This window comes from Gymnoscopelus braueri (assembly GCF_963280865.1).
Source record: "Gymnoscopelus braueri genome assembly, chromosome: 18".
NCBI classification, from domain to species: Eukaryota; Metazoa; Chordata; class Actinopteri; order Myctophiformes; family Myctophidae; genus Gymnoscopelus; species Gymnoscopelus braueri.
The window spans coordinates 28,554,856-28,572,190 of NC_137618.1; the positions used below are offsets into that span (position 1 = coordinate 28,554,856).

The following is a 17,335-nucleotide window of genomic DNA, read 5'->3' on the forward strand; positions in this document are numbered from 1 at the left end:
GTCATCAGTAACTCAAAACACTACAACACACAGTACATACTGCACAGTAGCACCTTATATCTATACTACAGTATGAGATTTTCATTCTGGCAAAGGACCTGTCCATCTTCTGTCCCTCAGCTGTACCTTGTCTGTCCTGGTGATTTTTTGGGATCAAGAACTTCAATTGGGTATTCCTTCTTACTTTGTCTTCTCTTTCCTGCTGGATCAGTCATGACTGTTCTTCATTTCCTTTCAAGCTTTTCCCCTCTTTTTTTTTCTCGCAATGTTGCTTACTGGCCAACATTAAAATGATGTTTTGGCCGTTTACCACTGACTGCTTTTCATGATCTCTCAGGCAGAGGACAGGAGCCTCAGCTGGGAAGTAGTGGAGCAGAGAAGTTGGATTCACAACACCAAGAGACGTTTGAGGAACCTAAAGCGAGCCTGTTGAGCTCTCCTGCACCCTGTAGTCTTGCTATTGTTTCTGGAGACAAAACATCCCATGAAGAACAACAGATAAACTTATCTTCAGTGAGGGACAGTGTGGAAGAAGTAACCCTTCTCAAGAAGGACTCTGATGAGGACATTCCAATTACAGATGCGCAAAACACAGCAGATACAGTGTCTGAGGTTGGCGAGGTCATAGCCGTTACTGAGGAGAAAGTTACAGGGGTTGAGGTTAATGGAGTAGAAAGTACAAAGAAGGGAGATTTGGTAGACACAGGTGAACCTGAGACTAAAACTAAAACTGTTACTGTTGATGACTCAGAACCTGTAGTCAATGAAATGATTAATGACATCAAAGAGATGACTAAAAACAATCTCTCTGAGGATCCGGCGACCACACCAGAGGAGGTGGAGACAGTTGAATTGAACATGAGGAGTATAGACTCTAGTGCACGGCCTGGGGAAATCACAGAGAATACAATGAACGAGGACATACCTGATGATTCACTCCCAGTCGTATTAATAACAGAACCTCACATTGAGTCAGAGAGCGCTGAGGAGGAGGCAGGGAACGAGGAACCAAAGGAACTCCCTGCCAACCCTCAGCCTCAGAGCACTGCTGCTGCAGGCAAAAAGAAGAAGAAGAAGAAGAAGAAAAGCAAAAAAAAGAAGGGAGGGCCCCAGGAGGAGGAAAAGCAGAGTAACGGTGCAAAGGAAAAAAGTATGCCAGAAAAGATAGAAAGTGTGACGCATAAGGGGAATGCTACAGAGGAGGAGACAGGAAAGGATCCAGAACTGAATGTAGGATTGATGGAGCCTGAAAATGGTCCTCAATCTGACTGCACAGATCCCCCTACAGAAAATCTTCTTGATGAATCATCTGAGAAAAGCTGTAATGTTTCTGTGGATAAACAGTGTGGTTCTGACACAATCATGTCTGAACACGTTGATCATGCCTCTGGTCCTACAGAAAGTCAAGGTTTGAGTATGCCAGTGTTTGTGGGTGAAAAAGAGGCCAAAGAGACAGACTTAGAAACAGAACAGGGTGACGCCACAGACATACCACAGACATCAGATTTAGCCAAAGAAGCAGCTAAGACAGGTTCCTTTACAGAACATGACCATAGTGATGAAGCACTGCCCGTTGATGAAGATGGCCAAAGTCTAAATGAAACCCCAAATGAACCTGAGATGGATCAACTTACGAATGAGCAGGACAGACAGGAGGTAGATGCAGTGATGTCTGTACCGAGTCCAGATAATGAGTCTAGCGTCACTACCACTAATCTTACTGGCCAATTGAAAGGTTCAATCAGCGCTGGTGACCATAATGCAAAATCGGTTTCCAGTATAGAAAACTCCAGAGATGGAGCAGAATCTCCAGGTGAGACCGATGCCCTTAATGCTGAACCAGAAATTAGTGATAGGTCAAAGGATGAGTCTGTGTCTGTTAATGAGGTTAATTCTGAACCACCGACTGATAACCAGGTCAACAGAGCTGACACCACAGACAGTACTGCTAACATTGAGGCAGAATTACATGATCCAAGAAATACTGAAGTAACAAGTGTCCAATCTGAGGCTATAAGCAACTCTGAAAGCAAGAAAAACAACTTGCATCTTCCATCAAACACTGACATTTTCTTTGACTGTGTTGACAGTTTGCCTGGTTCCAAAGTCCCTTTAGAATCTGACCAAACAACAACCGTGATGTCAGGCACCAAAGACCAAACTGACACCCAGAGTTCTGTTGAGGGCGTTCTGGACATAATGGAGATGGTCAACAAAGAGGACGAACCAACGTTAGAGATGGTAACAAAATCATTCCCTTGCAATGATGGGAATGATGGGGATCATTCAATGTTAAGTCAAGAGGAGACAGGAAAGGATCCAGAACTGAATGTAGGATTGATGGAGCCTGAAAATGGTCCTCAATCTGACTGCACAGATCCCCCAACAGAAAATCTTCTTGATGAATCATCTGAGAAAAGCTGTAATGTTTCTGTGGATAAACAGTGTGGTTCTGACACAATCATGTCTGAACACGTTGATCATGCCTCTGGTCCTACAGAAAGTCGAGGTTTGAGTATGCCAGTGTTTGTGGGTGAAAAAGAGGCCAAAGAGATAGACTTAGAAACAGAACAGGGTGACGCCACAGACATACCACAGACATCAGATTTAGCCAAAGAAGCAGCTAAGACAGGTTCCTTTACAGAACATGACCATAGTGATGAAGCACTGCCCGTTGATGAAGATGGCCAAAGTCTAAATGAAACCCCAATTGAACCTGAGATGGATCAACTTACGAATGAGCAGGACAGACGGGAGGTAGATGCAGTGATGTCTGTACCGAGTCCAGATAATGAGTCTAGCGTCACTACCACTAATCTTACTGGCCAATTGAAAGGTTCAATCAGCGCTGGTGACCATAATGCAAAATCGGTTTCCAGTATAGAAAACTCCAAAGATGGAGCAGAATCTTCAGGCGAGACCGATGCCCTTAATGCTGAACCAGAAATTAGGGATAGGTCAAAGGATGAGTCTGTGTCTGTTAATGAGGTTAATTCTGAACCACCGACTGATAACCAGGTCAACAGAACTGACACCACAGACAGTACTGCTAACATTGAGGCAGAATTACATGATCCAAGCAATACACAATTGAGTACGCCAGTGTTTGTGGGTGAAAAAGAGGCCAAAGAGACAGAATTAGAAACAGAACAGGGTGACGCCACAGACATACCACAGACATCAGATTTAGCCAAAGAAGCAGCCAAGACAGGTTCCTTTACAGAACATGACCATAGTGATGAAGCACTGCCCGTTGATGAAGATGGCCAAAGTCTAAATGGTTATGAGGAATCTGAGGATAACAAACCATCTCCAGCCCACCAGCAAGACCCTGTAGAAGAGTATGACGAAGAGGGTGATGAAGGTCTTTCTTTTGACTTTGATGACATGGATTTGGATCCAGCTGAAAATGTACCTTCAAAAAATCCAGTGGCTGAACCTGAAACGGATTTGGAAGTCACGCCAGTGGAGGTCAACCATGCTAACACAGAGCTAGGCCAAGGTGATGTCCTCCGGTCACAGGAGGAGGCACAGCTGCAGGTCGCTAGCCTAGAGGAACCAGTGGAGAGTGACCAGGAGAAGCCTACAATCCATGACACACCAGACAAGGATCTGGACAGTGTGTCACAGGATCATCAGTTGTCTTCTGATATAGAAACCGTCCTTGCTGAAAAGGGGGAAAACGAGAGTGAGGAAGAACAACACACAATAGAGAGGGAAACAAGCGGAACAGATGGACAAGCACATGGTTCAGATGAACCGGAACATGGTTTAGATGAACCGGTACATGGTTCAGAGGATCCGGCAAATGGTTCAGAGGATCCGGCAAATGCTTCCGATGAACCAGTACTTGGTTCAGAGGAACCGGTACATGGTTCAGAGGAACCTGAACATGGTTCAGAGGAACCTGAACATGGTTCAGAGAGAGGAAGTGGGAATGCTGGTGAGCTGGGTGTTGTAGAAAGCAACAGTGTTGAGGAAGGAAAACAGGAAGTTGTTTTAGTTGAGAAAGAGGAAGGAGTCGAGGTCATCGAGCAGAACTTACAGTTTCTTCAAAATACAGTGGACCAAGCGAGCAGCAAAAAAGAGTCTCCACCATCCAGGAAAGATCCCAAAAAGAACGGCAAGAAAGGCAAAAGCAAAGGAAAAGAGGACTGTAAGATGTCCTAGTTTATAGATGACAAGGTTTGATCTGTAATCATCTGCTGTTTCTGGGCTCACACCATTATCTAATCATTCATGTGCAAAGTACAGTGTGTAATTTATAATACTTTAACTCATTCCAGTCTCCATACTGTACCTTTTATATTACTGAGATTAAATCACCTTGAAATATGTCCCGGTCTTACAGCAATAACTAATTATTGGACAAATTAAAACGTCACTAGGAATGTCACTATATGACTTCTTGATATAACAAGTAGAAAAAACTGCACTGGGCATACAGTATGAAAGAACGTATTTATTTGTTATGGAGGCACAGACTGTTTGTAAAATGTTATAATTTGTAACTTTCTCACTCTGCAAATGCCTTGCAAAAATGCCTTTTTCTAAATGGGTAAGAAAATTGTATTGTATTTTTTGTATTATGTATATCTGATTCATACTTCATTTCTAGGCTAAAGTATAGTTGATAATCCTGAGCACTTGATTATAGATTGTCATAATTTCTCTGTTACACATTCTACTTATTATATTCTGGTATGCAGTTGTTGATATGCCTTTCAAATAAAAGCAAGTTTCATCTCTCGCAGCTTTGAACTGAGAACACAAAACAGTTGTCTGGTGGATGTCAATAACAGTTTGCTGTTTGTTGCACTGAATTTTAAATGTGGCTGCAATCAAAACCACAGCTGTATGTCTTATTAAATGTTAATATTAAATGGAAATATATCCAAAATGTGGATACAATGGCTACAATTACATTGTTTGTTTAAGAATGTTGCTACAGATCATCAGTTAAGATCATTGTACCTTCATGGTTTACTTTAGTTATATTTGACCACATATAAACATAGATTCTGATTCAACTTTACTGCCACATCTCAGAGGGGTGGCCATAGCTGAATGGGTAGAGGCAATCTGGGAACCCTAATTGCCCTACATGTATTGATAGCACTCACTACTCCTTATAGTTAGGATGGTTAAATGCAGAGGACAAACGTATGTATGTTCAAAAGGAGTGGGGACCATAAAGAGAGGTGCAATATTTTTTTGTACAAGCTCCCAATATTTGACTGTTTCAAGGAGGAGAATAGAGAAAGGAAGAATAGCGAAGAAAAGAAACGGAACAAGACAATTAACAAAGGCACAGAGAAAAAATACATATACAATGTTCAATTTACATCGGTGCATGGTTCACGTAGATGTTCACATGTCAGTCTGTCATTATGTAGCATGTTGAGTGTAACTTAAGAAGCAGTGAGCCGTAGCACTGACCTGTTCTCCACACAGTCTGCATGCTAACCTTCACACACTGCATCACATCCCACCACCATCACCACCATCACCACCACCCATGGATGCCTGCTCTGTTGCATGTCACCTACCACCTTGACCCAGACCCCTCCCTCCATCTCATTGGCTCCTCCCATCCCTGGTATGTTAACACCTTTTTATACAAGGTAAAATCCTCAGTGTTCCTTTGGTTACATTTATGCCCTCTCCAAGTTACAAACTCTCTCAGAGTTACAAATAGATAAATGAACACTTGGGATTTTACTGTGTGTGACGATAGCTAGATGGTGATGTTTCTTTGTACAGAAAGTACAAGTGTTGTGTGGCATTGTGATGTAGTATACTGTATGTGTTAACTGGATTCATAATGTGTTTCCAAGAACACAAAGTGAAACGACTTCTTGGTTTCATGTGAACTGTTTCTGGTTTATCTTCCAGAAATCCGTCTAAGGAAGCTGGTGGATGAGCGTGAAAAGATGATTGAACAGGTTGGTCAAATATTCATTCAATTAGTATTTCCAATGCTAGTTGTGTTTAAGTGCACACTTAAAAATCTAAAAAGTGTTTAACTTAACTTTCTATACACATGTGTTCAATGAATACAAATATTAATTTCAAATATTAACATATAATTATACAATATACCAGCAGAGGGTGCTGTAACCTAAAGCAGACCAACCACATACAGCACAACAACACAGATAACAGGCCAACGTTTAAAATTGAGTCCCATTATTCCCAGTCAGAGCAATGACATTATATGAGTTGATTGGCTAATGGAAATATCTTGTTCTGTCAGCATAAGATGAATATACTTGAATATATTCCTCATCCAAGCCTCTTGATCGATGAGCTGCCTGTCATATTCTTAGATTTTTGGTTTATTATTTGTTGGAAAAAAACAAAAAAAGGTTATTGGGAGAAGTGAGCGTTTTTGTTGTGGCTCAGCTACTGCTATTATACACAAAATATATACAAATAAGGTATAAGGTCTTGCACTTATCATGCATGAGATGCATGATAAGTGCAAGAAGTTCAAAATACCTCTGGGTATTTGAACTAGAAGAGATATACTGTACATGTATGTCAAGTGTGTTTTGTAAACAGGTAAAGAAACTAAAGGCCCAACTGGAACAGAAAACACAAAATGGCACTACAATAGGGCTGAGTCCAGACGGAGAGGTCCTGGAGAACGGGACAGATCCAAACATACTAGAAATACAGAGTAAGTTTTGATTGATTGAATACTTTATTAGACAGAAATGTAAACGGCACGAGTTACAGTCAGACATTTAGGCTAAAAGGATAACACAACAAAGTCCTGTGGACTTGTTTCCATTGTGGTCCTGTGTGTGTGTGTGTGTGTGTGTGTGTGTGTATTAGTGTGTGTTTGTGTTTATGTATTTCATTTACATAATGTTTGTATTGTAGGAGACTCCAGCAGACAAATAAGTGAGCTGAAGTTCAAACTTGCCAAAGCAGAGCAAGAGGTCACAGCCTCGGAGCAGAATGTGAGTGAACAATGTTCTATCTGTATACTGAATGTATATGTATGAGAATATAAGTATAAGAATGTATATTTTAAATCATTTTTATTGTACCTTTTATTATTGATGTTTTTGTTTTTGTGCAGGTGACCAGACTTGAGGGTCAGGTGACGCGCTATAAGGGTGCATCAGAGAGTGCAGAGAAAGTGGAGGATGAATTAAAAGCAGAGAAACGCAAGCTACAGAGAGAGGTACAATACACTATGTAAATGTACAAAAAAAGAGCACTCCTTGTTCTCATTGGTCAGCTGCCATATTGTCCCGGCTGAGGTTACAGCAGCTGACCAATCAGTGCAAGCTTATCACCTTCTTGTAATTTTTATCAGATCGTGTGAAGTAACTCAGTACTAATCTTTTCACTAGATACTTTCTTACTCTTATTCAAGTAATTTTTTGGATGACTAGTTTTACTTGAGTCATATTATGTTAAAGTAACACTACTTTTACTTGTGTAGTTTTTGGCTACACTACCCACCTCTGCAATTGACTTATTTAAATCCCCCTTCATTCTGTTTCTCTCCTCCGTTACATGACAGCTGCGCTCAGCACTGGACAAGGTAGATGAACTAGAATCCAACAACAGTCACTTATCTAAAAGACTTGATAAGATGAAATCAACCCGCGGCACAGCACCGACGCCATAAGAAGAAGAACCTCTGCGGTCACCTCTGCTCTCTTGCCCTGCGCTGACAAATCATCTGGGAAACGGTGTCCGCACTGTTGTCTGCCTATTAGCAAACGCACCATATGAAAAACGAAGAAAAATAAAACATACTACATCAAGAACACAAACACACGCAATGTGCCATCTCTTTCCGTCTGTTTTGTTTTTGTCCTAAGAGAATTAAGAGAATTCCTCCGTGTTTCTGTACTGTACACACCCAGAGACTCCCTAGAATTACACCTGGAGTGGGAACGCGGATGTCTAGGTGCCTCGTGTCTTTATGAAAACAGAAGATGGTTCTGTTCTGCACCATGGATGAAGGAAAATGGCCACAGGATGTTTGGATTAGGTGACAGGAGGAGGACGGTGGATCCTGCATAAGAATAACCTCCATTCTGGCACAAGAGACAAATGGTTTATTGCTGTATTTTTGGAACTTTCTGCTGCCTGTTGTCAAGATTCAAGAAATGTATTTGCCTTGTCGCCATGGAGATTAAAGGGATGCTGCATCGTCCACAACAGACCATTATTATATCTCAATACCATGACAAACTGTCCCTGAATGACTGTTATATTCATGCCTGAGAGAGGACATGATTACTGCATGTCTCAACAGACACTGTGTGCACGTGCACTTGCGTGCATGTTGTGGATGATCACAAAGTTGTGAGTGAGTGATTTTCTTTATTATGCTCTTACACAACTTTTGTCCCCTCATTTGCGTCCAAAGCCAAAGCATAAAAAATGAAAAAGAAAATAAACTGTTTAGGTGTGTATGTCTTTCCACGATTATCTACTCTTTTTTTTTTTGTCTACACAAAAGCTTCTTTCAGCTTATATGAATGCAATCACAAGCAAAAATGAACTTGCTATTCACCAGCTTTCAAAGATTTGTGCCATTTATTGACAATATAGCCTGATCCAGGTTATCAATCCTTTGAGGTACAGGTTGAACATTGATGCTTACATATCTGCGACTGTACATCCATAAATCTCCTGCAACATAACTTGGTGCTTATTTATGTCACATATAATTTAGTAGATCTCTATAGTAAGTCACTGGTTGGCTCTTGCACACAAACTTAGTTGTTTTAGGTTTATGGAAGAAGCTGAGATATTTTACTTCAAAAATGTTGTCCAGCTTCCTTAAATGTTCACTAATGTGTATTAGTCTGTGTACAAATTATAAGTACACAATAACATCATGTAAGTACTTTTGAAAATGTCTAATATTTAAGTAGGTTGCCACACAACAGGTAAGATGCACACTTTATTGGGTACAGTATGTAATCTCCTAACAAGTACATTATGTTTTATGGATTCCAAGTACTTACATGGTATTATAGTACTTATACTTTTATGAATGTTGAATTCACTGGTTTGCAGGTTAATTTACAGGAAAGAAAGGCCATTGTAAAATACGTTTCTGCTAAGTTAATAAAAAAGACTCAGATAGAGAATGGACTGTTTATTAGAAACGTGCTGCTTCACTGTTTACAAAGCTTTAAAATGTTAAAATCTTTGTGCAATAAAATGTCAAACATTGTACTGGCATAAGCGTTTCTATGCTAGACTTATGAGCTAGTATGACTGAAGCAAGTTTTGTTTGGGTAGAGCTGCCATTTGTACTTTAAAGTAGGTTTCTAGGTCTACAAATGTCTTATGGGGAATATTTGTATGATTATTTGAGCCACCAGTGTGCTCCAATTCCTGGGAATTATTTGAGCAAAGTAGTGGGCTGATTCATAAAAAGAAAAGAAAGGCCAAGCCAAGATTCTCCTAACTTCAATATGCTCCTGTCAGTCTGGAGGAATTATTTCATGTATATTAATGTTCCATAATCCTTGCATAGCACAGATACAGACACACTACAGTTGCGCCACATTTGACCACTGCAGCGGATTCAACCAGGCTTGTCCAAAGTACTGCTGGGTAATGTATTTCTAGAGACTGAGTTCTGTGCAGTTCTGCTAGGGTGACAGGGGGTGGAGTATGCGCGTTGTCGGATGCGTTGAACCATCCGACGTCCATAAAAGTCCCGATAGTCTGGTGGAAGGTCATCGAGAGTGTTCAGGGCCCTTTCCATGGCCTGAAGGGCCCGAGTGGCAGGTAACGGGTCTTTATTTCCATAGGGGTCCTTCTTATCATAACTCTCTGCAGCTAGATGACGCCAGAACACATTAACACCCACACCAAACTCTAACGCCAGGGTGTTATGGAACCATAGGGCTAAAAGGGAAAGATTGAGAGACCTGAATTAATACATACGGCTGAGGTAAAGAGAATAACCATTAATAATATATAATGGTAATAACATTTATTTTGTTTAGTACAATAATTATGGGATATCCCAAGGCGCTTTAAACAGCTGGAGCACGATAAACAAAAGATCAGGCCAAATCGCAATGTGAATCACAATCTGAACATAAAAACAACCTAGACCAACAGCACTGTACTAAGATGAATACATTTGGAAAAGAGGCTGTATGGAGCAGCTAGAGATCATTAGTACATGGGCATATGAAAATGTCTGTGTCCAGTCGTATAATGGACAATAATTTCCAGTTTGTGACTGAAAGCATGCATAGAAATGTGTGTCATGAGCAATGCATAGAATAAGGAGACAGTGGAGACGTACCAGGGATGTAAAGCAGGTCTCCAGCCTCCAGTACACACTCGTATCTCTGTGCCTTCACAAACTCAGGAAACCGTTCCAAGTCAGGGGAGTCGATCTCCAGGACCTCAGATTTATCACCTGGTGATTAAATGAACCATGAAGAAAAAGCAGCATCACAACACAGCATCTGTCTACATGTGGTCCACTCACCTGATAGGTAGAGGTGCAATGCATCTTGGGGGCTGTACAGAACCACACGTTTCCTCCCAGTCACCTGAGCCAGCAGATTGTCCATCACCTGAGACCAAGGAGAGAAAAGGTTTGTAGCACACTACTGGTCAGTTGTCATAGTTCAACAAACATGTAATTAAAATCAGATGTAGCTGTGAAACATTTCACAATACTTGAAATTAAAAAGTTTGAGAATCACTGTTCTAGTACACATTCCATTTTATGCCACTTCAAATTTATCAAAACAAAATGCAAGATCCCACTGGTTCCAACCCTCACATCGTAGTGTGTCCACAGCTGCAGACCACAGGAACTGATACGAAAAACACTGGAGAAAAACTGATCAGGTGCAAAGAACTGTGGGATATGAAAGTCCTCTGCCAGGTCAGGAAACTGTTTACTCAGATCAGCAGGTTCCTGTGGAAGGAACCAGATCACATGGATCAGTCTACTGCTAGTTCTGTTTTTTATAAACTATACCTGTCCTATATCCTGTATATACAGTAACTATGGAAACCTAATGTACCTTTGACCATGAAATAACATGGTAACAACCTGAGTGTTAATTTAACTCGTTTGAGCGTACAAATTAGAGCCAGGCTATATACTTATTAGATTTTTTTCCTAATCAGTGGTCTAGTACTCTCCAAAATCAAGATTAACATTGGACCCCAAAATTTGCCATCGGTCAGACTCTCGTACAAATGTAACCTTTGTACACACTCTGACTTACAAATGGATAAATGAACACTGAGGATTTTACTGTGTATTACAGTATATTAAATAAAAAAACATTCCTTCCATTCCATTATAGTCTTTCTTTGATGGATTTTACTGGATACCTTTCGAACGTCCTCTCCCAGTGATCGAAGATAGTAGCTCTCATCCTGACAACAAAAAGGGACTGATATGATATCATACGTAAAATATTGATCTACAAGCAGGAACTGTTTGAAAGGTGAACCGAAGAAGAACAACTTCAAAGTTTATCTCCAGTCCCACAGACGTAGATATAGTATTGCATTTAGTAAAGTTTTGATACATAAGCCATAGCCATAATTTGTGGCTTTTAAAAATATATTTACATATAGCTGACAGCTGTAGTACGGAACAGCTGTACCGAAGTCAGTGAATATTAAACTCTTACCTCACATAAGAAGAAATCACTGTGTTTTTTCTCAGATGCTCTTTTTACAAATTCACTAAAAGGCAGAGTCCTGTGAATACAGCCAGATAGAGGATAGATTAATAATTTCACCCACTCCTTTACCTAATGTAAACTGTGTGTGTGTGTGTGTGTGTGTGTGTGTGTGTGTGTGTGTGTGTGTGTGTGTGTGTGTGTGTGTGTGTGTGTGTGTCAGGCTGTCAGCCCACCTGTACACAAAGTTTTTGTGCAGGAAGTCCATCTGTGGGACAGCAGACACGTGGATCTTCACCTCTCTGTCACCTCCCTTCTGCCCCAGATGTTCAACTGTCCATGTGTCCACACAGGGTCCCAGATGCAGCCCTCTGAGCACAGCTGGACGCCGCTGCAATGGACAAGTCAGATATGATAATGTATAACCCTTTTATGAAAAAGAGAAATGTAAAACGTTTTACATGTCTCTTTTTCATATAAGGTTATACATTATCATATCTTATCAAAGCATGCATGCTTTGATAATAATCCCAGCTGCTTTACATGTTACCTGTGGATAAATGTCACCAATAAAAACATCTCGATCCACCTCAGTGAAGATCTGCACTGCAACCTTTTCCTGAGACTCCATTTGGTAACATGATGCAGTTACTGTAGCAGCACTGTGTCGTACTGCAGCAGTACAGTATCCTACTTTGATGTACTTAATCTGTAATAAGGAAAAGCAGAGAAACAACAGCTCCGTCTTGAGAAGAACAGGTGTTACAGTGTTTACTTCCCCATAGCCATGGATCCAAGACGGTCATCTGCCATGACCGTCATGGATGAACGTCAACATAGTGTTTGCACTGTCTTCCTTTTTAGCCCGTACATCTACATTCAACGTTCAAATGTCAAATATAAACTACTTAACCTATGGCCACGGATGTTAAAATTGTGTTCGGGCCCTCAGACGTACCTGTATCTTCCGTATTGTTTAATAAAAAGCATTTTAATCAGATTGGTGGCCACTTTTTCATAGAGTTATAATGTATCAGACAGAGTGCAATATGCCTCCCAACCGATAGGGTAGCGTAGTTGAAAGCGAAAATACGGGGGAAATGGCCACCGATCGGATTAAAATGCTTTTTATTGAACAATACGGAAGATACGGGTACTTTTGTGGGCTCGTACATAATTGTAACATCCATGGCCATGGGGTAAGTGCTTTATATTTGAAATTTGAACGTTTATGTAGATGTACGGGCCATAAATGGAGAAAGTGAAAACACTGTTTTCAAGATCATCCATGACTGCGTCATATAATATATGACACTCATGTAGTATCAGGGCTAAGTACGTATAGAAAATGAAGAAAAAAAGGTAATACTAACAAAAATTCAATAACTTATAAATTATTACGGCCAATCCGTTGACTTAATATTCAAGTTACATATTATAAAAAATAAACATGTAATTAGTTTCCAGTCGGAAGATACATGTAGACGGACAGGGGGTTGTGGGAGAACCAAGATGGCGCTGCCCATGGTGGTGTTGAGAGGTTGTTGTCTGTGCAACAACAGGTTGGCTGTTTCTCGTCTGTTAAATAAAGCTGACCGGTTGGTTCTGACCCCAGTGACCAGGTCCACGCCGGCTCTGTCCTCAGTCCGACACTACGGCTCTGATCCGGGACACAAACAACAACAGAAGGTGGTTGTTGTTGGAATACCCAACCCCTTCATCTGGGTCCGAACGAGGATCTATTACTTTCTGATAAGAACATACTTTGACAAAGAGTTTAATATCGATGACTTCACCGAGGGAGCAAAACAGGTGATTTTAAGACATTTAAATGAAGTTAAGATTAAAACAACATGTTTAAATAATATGATATGATTAAAACAACAGACTGACTCTGTGCCTGCTGTTGCTGTGTGACACATGAGCAATGTACCTTCAGGTGGGGATCAATAGATGTTCATCTTATATTATTGTATCTTATGCCACAATTGTTTGACAACCTCTGAGGATCAGGACATTAACCTTACTAAACAGTGGGGGAAAAAATAAAGAAACTCTTCTCAAAGACAACTAGGATTTTATCATGTTATGTATGTCCTGCTGTCCTTTTCCCCCTTAAATTCATTGAGGCAAATTACTAGCAACCGAAGCCGATGTATGGCAAAAACTAAAGGTATTTAATCTTCAATCATGAAAGCTTTTAAACCTTTTCATAACTGTACCCATAACGTGTGATGTTGCAGGCTTTCTCCCATGTCTCCAGACTCCTGTCACAGTGTCAGTTTGAAGCTTTGGATGGTCTTGTGGCTAAAGATGTGAGTACAGGATGCATCACACCCTAAAGTGCTATGGCAATGACAATGTTTAATATTGTAATTGTTACATACCATGTATAACAGGTATAGGAGAGTAAAAATCTAAACTGTGAATGTTCACCCTCAGTCACCTTTATCTAAAGCATTCAATCACAAGGGAAGAGCCTATAGTGCTGTGATGCCGAACAGAATATTTACTGTTGTATATATTATGATAAGCAGACGACCATCTTTCCATACTGATAAACAGCACAGTATCTGTTTTATATGGCAAATTAATGTCCACTTGATGTTCATCACATTGGACTGCATGGTAGCAAAAAAATCAAACTAGGCAGAACTGTCATTTTCAGCTTCATGATATGGTTAAAGTGATAGACGGTAAATGATAATTATGGCCATATTAAACTGCCCTTTTACCCTTTTTGCTCAACCTTGACATTGGAATATCCTTACAGCTGATTGGGAAACTGGAGGAAAAATGCAACCTTCTCCCATCAAGTCACCAGAGGGCTCTCTCTGCAGAGCCTGAAGACATCATGTACTCAACTCCTGGGGATGTGGGCATCTACTATGAGGATAACGGTAACCATGATGACATTGTTTTACTCGGAAAAATCTCAAGAGAACATGAGCTTAAGTGGTTAATAAAATACAATGTTACTTTTTACTTTCCAGGGCGGAAGTTTGTCACTATTCTGATGCGTTTCTGGTATCTGACGAGCGCACGTCTCCCTGACACTGAAGTGGAGGGAACTCGCATCTTCCAGGTGTCCATTGGTGGTGAAGGGGAAAAGCCGGAGACTAAGAGAGTGCTAACAGCCATTTATGAGTGAGTATTAGGAGTGTAAACATGCATTGATCTTAAGGTGGTGATTCAACTACAGGGATTTGGAATGTTAAAATCGATTAACTAATCGATTCCTACAAGTGACGAGTTAAACGCTGTGCATTTTTGTGGGACTCATAAAATGTCCCTGGGACCCATCTAAAAGACCACCCTTGGGTCCCAGGACCCATTACATTGAAAACCTAGCAACATCACGTCGCATTGCAACATCTTGTAGATCTCCTATATTCACTTCTTTTGCATGACACTGTAATACGACAAAGTATGCATTCATTTATGAAAAAATAAACATGAAAAGAAATGAGATATGGAGATAACAAGGCTTCTGCCCAACAGCAACAATATTCATGAAAACAAAATACAAGTGGTGATCAATGGAGAGCAGAAAATGATACCATAAGACCATAATAAGTAGTAGCTTACAGCAGAGAGTCTATAACAGTTGAGTATAATATACAGCAACAATCATTGTGCTTTATTTTTGATCGTCTGGCAGATTCCAAAGGGAGTTTACTAAAGGAGTGCCTCCGGACTGGACCATTACAAGGATAGAGCACTCCAAACTGTTGGATTGACGGAGGTTAGACGGAGCGACGGAGGTTAGACGGAAACTAATCCTAATGATGTGCAGTATAAAATACTGTACTTTAAGGAAACTGCACAGTATCCTCTTAAGTTCCCTTAACCCAGGCAGGAATATCTCCCCAGCAGCCTCCAGATGCCCCCATTGAATGACGGACAGAGTTACCACCTCAAAAAGAACCAGATAGACGCTGAAAAGAAACATTCGCCAATTTCAAAGTAGATGAGGTAGATAAACCAAACACAGGTGGTCTTAGATACTGTTCAAAGCATATGCAGTGTGACAGTGTTGCTGAATCTTTTTCTCCTCCTTTCTGATGTCTAATTGACACTGGAACGAAGTCAAAAACAAAAGTTACAAAAGTTATTTTAATTTTGGAGAGACCTCCTGCTTCAATATACATACATGCGTTGAGGGTGGGGGGGGGGGGGTCAGCTTGCCCTGAACAATATGGGGGCTGCATTGATGCATCGCTCCAATGAACAGGAGCGGTGGCCAATGGGTTTGGCAGACAGAGTGGAAGGGCCGTCACACTAAACAACACACATAAGACTGCCATCATATTTAACAGACACAAGTGTAGAGAGGGTTAGTGGATGTCTGGATGACAGGAATGTGTATGAAAAATAATTCAGTGCACAGTTTTTTTGTGAATGACAAACCTAAGACCACCTGAGTTGCCCTGAAGCAGTTCACCTCACCTATCTGCGACTGAATACTCTTGAGTGTGTGTGAGCTTCCTCTCAGCCTTTGTTCTTAAGTGTCTTGATGTAAGAATGAATTCACAGGTGGGAGAAAAAATATGTCAGACATGTATGAATTGTGTTAATGTTTGTAAAATCATTCCCTGAGATAAAATGCATAATTTTGTGATTGTCATTGTATTCATTTTTGAGAGTATGGAATATCCATCAATTTCCTGGATGTTCTGATCTGGTTTTGTACTGAGACTCAAATTGGTCACACAAATTAAACAATATAATTAAATTACACAATATATTAAACACCATGTTTAACAATACAATATTACCAAATATAGAACAAGCACACCATTCAAAGTAATAGGGCGAATAGAACAGTATTGAGTTCAATGGAGAAGTGGTGCCCCTGTTCCATTCGGTCCCTCAAGCTCTATTGGTTATCTGTGACGTTATGCGTTAATTTAACTCAGAAATATAAATAATAAAAAATGGAACCATATTTGGTTCCATTCGAGTTAAATTAACATTAAGCATTTACCGTCATGTGTCTGTGATGACATGTATTTGAGCTCATGGCCAGTTAAAGGGATAGTTCATCCAAAAAAAAAATATGTTTCCTATTGATTAGGCACCCCATGGAGACTTCAGATTTTGATGACCAGCGGACCGGTAGGCAGCGGTTCCGGTAGGACACACAAAGGAAACTCTTGGGGTGCGTTCGGAAATACAGCACTGTGCGCACTGGCCAATACAAACTAATAGGCGAGTGCGCTCCGGTGCGCAATTTCCGAACGCACCCTTAGAGTGTCCTACCGGAACCGCTGCCGGTCATCAAATTATTGGCTTAGGAATGCCAATAATTGCGACAAAAACACGAACATATCCATGAATTCAAGTCTCCATGGGGTGACTAATCATAGAAAAAAAGTCATTTTGGGGTGAACTATCCCTTTAAGGCTTCATGCAAAAAGATGTATACTGTAGCTATTTTTTTTTTCCTAAAGGTGACATTTAAAATGCAATAAAAATTGTTCACTTTCCCCATTCCACTAGAATTACAAGTTGTTGACTATTCTATATATAACTGGGATATGATAGTATAAGTTATTTATAGCACATAAAACATCATCCACCTAATTAGGCCGTTTTCACGAAGTCTCGTTTGCCATTGGTCAACCGATCTGTCAATCAGTAACGTATGCTAAGGCGCCAGAGTAGGATCAAAGCCCTCT

At 40.4% G+C, this 17,335-nt stretch overlaps 3 protein-coding genes across 23 annotated transcripts in view; 2 read left to right on the forward strand and 1 right to left on the reverse strand.

Annotated features, from left to right (window-relative positions):
* The window catches only part of LOC308073892 (leucine-rich repeat flightless-interacting protein 2-like), a 52,320-nt gene extending 43,107 nt beyond the window's left edge, over positions 1–9,213 (forward strand). For 17 of the 20 annotated variants that reach the window (XM_080413138.1, XM_080413141.1, XM_080413154.1 and 14 more), the window contains one exon: positions 338–5,947. In XM_080413138.1, the coding sequence (XP_080269264.1) occupies positions 338–4,170 (3,833 nt within the window). In that variant the 3' untranslated portion in view covers positions 4,171–5,947. Of the gene's footprint in view, positions 1–337; positions 5,948–6,564; positions 6,683–6,888; positions 6,969–7,090; positions 7,196–7,540 lie in introns of those variants that run through there. The other 3 variants (XM_080413148.1, XM_080413149.1, XR_013932052.1) reach the window with 2 other exon arrangements.
* tyw5 (tRNA-yW synthesizing protein 5) lies at positions 9,124–12,399 on the reverse strand. Its single transcript, XM_080413160.1, has 8 exons — positions 12,205–12,399; positions 11,891–12,045; positions 11,664–11,733; positions 11,359–11,403; positions 10,796–10,933; positions 10,496–10,583; positions 10,307–10,423; positions 9,124–9,897 (listed from the first exon to the last, which is right to left on the reverse strand). Exons 1-8 carry the CDS (start codon positions 12,283–12,285, stop codon positions 9,572–9,574), a joined length of 1,020 nt encoding a protein of 339 aa, XP_080269286.1. The 5' UTR covers positions 12,286–12,399; the 3' UTR covers positions 9,124–9,571.
* A 760-nt stretch (positions 12,400–13,159) lies between these two features.
* Positions 13,160–16,501, forward strand: maip1 (matrix AAA peptidase interacting protein 1). 2 transcript variants are annotated; one of them, XM_080456925.1, is made up of 5 exons: positions 13,160–13,466; positions 13,898–13,969; positions 14,428–14,554; positions 14,648–14,801; positions 15,316–16,498. In XM_080456925.1, the coding sequence occupies exons 1-5, from the start codon at positions 13,167–13,169 to the stop codon at positions 15,392–15,394; spliced, it is 732 nt and encodes a 243-aa protein (XP_080313051.1). In that variant the 5' UTR covers positions 13,160–13,166; the 3' UTR covers positions 15,395–16,498. The 2 variants fall into 2 exon arrangements, with proteins under 2 accessions (XP_080313051.1, XP_080313050.1); XM_080456924.1 differs by having other exon boundaries at positions 14,428–14,801; positions 15,316–16,501.
* The last annotated feature ends 834 nt before the right edge of the window (positions 16,502–17,335 follow it).

Coding starts and splice junctions, on each gene's coding strand:
- tyw5 (XM_080413160.1), bottom strand. CDS start 12,285: ATGGAGTCTCAGGAAAAGGTTGCAGTGCAGATCTTCACTGAGGTGGAT. Junction 10,424..10,495: donor ATTGCACCTCTACCTATCAG/GTGAGTGGACCA, acceptor TTTAATCACCAG/GTGATAAATCTGAGGTCCTG. Junction 9,898..10,306: donor AGACCTGCTTTACATCCCTG/GTACGTCTCCAC, acceptor TTTCCCTTTTAG/CCCTATGGTTCCATAACACC.
- maip1 (XM_080456924.1), top strand. CDS start 13,167: ATGGCGCTGCCCATGGTGGTGTTGAGAGGTTGTTGTCTGTGCAACAAC. Junction 13,467..13,897: donor TCACCGAGGGAGCAAAACAG/GTGATTTTAAGA, acceptor GTGATGTTGCAG/GCTTTCTCCCATGTCTCCAG. Junction 13,970..14,427: donor ATGGTCTTGTGGCTAAAGAT/GTGAGTACAGGA, acceptor ATATCCTTACAG/CTGATTGGGAAACTGGAGGA.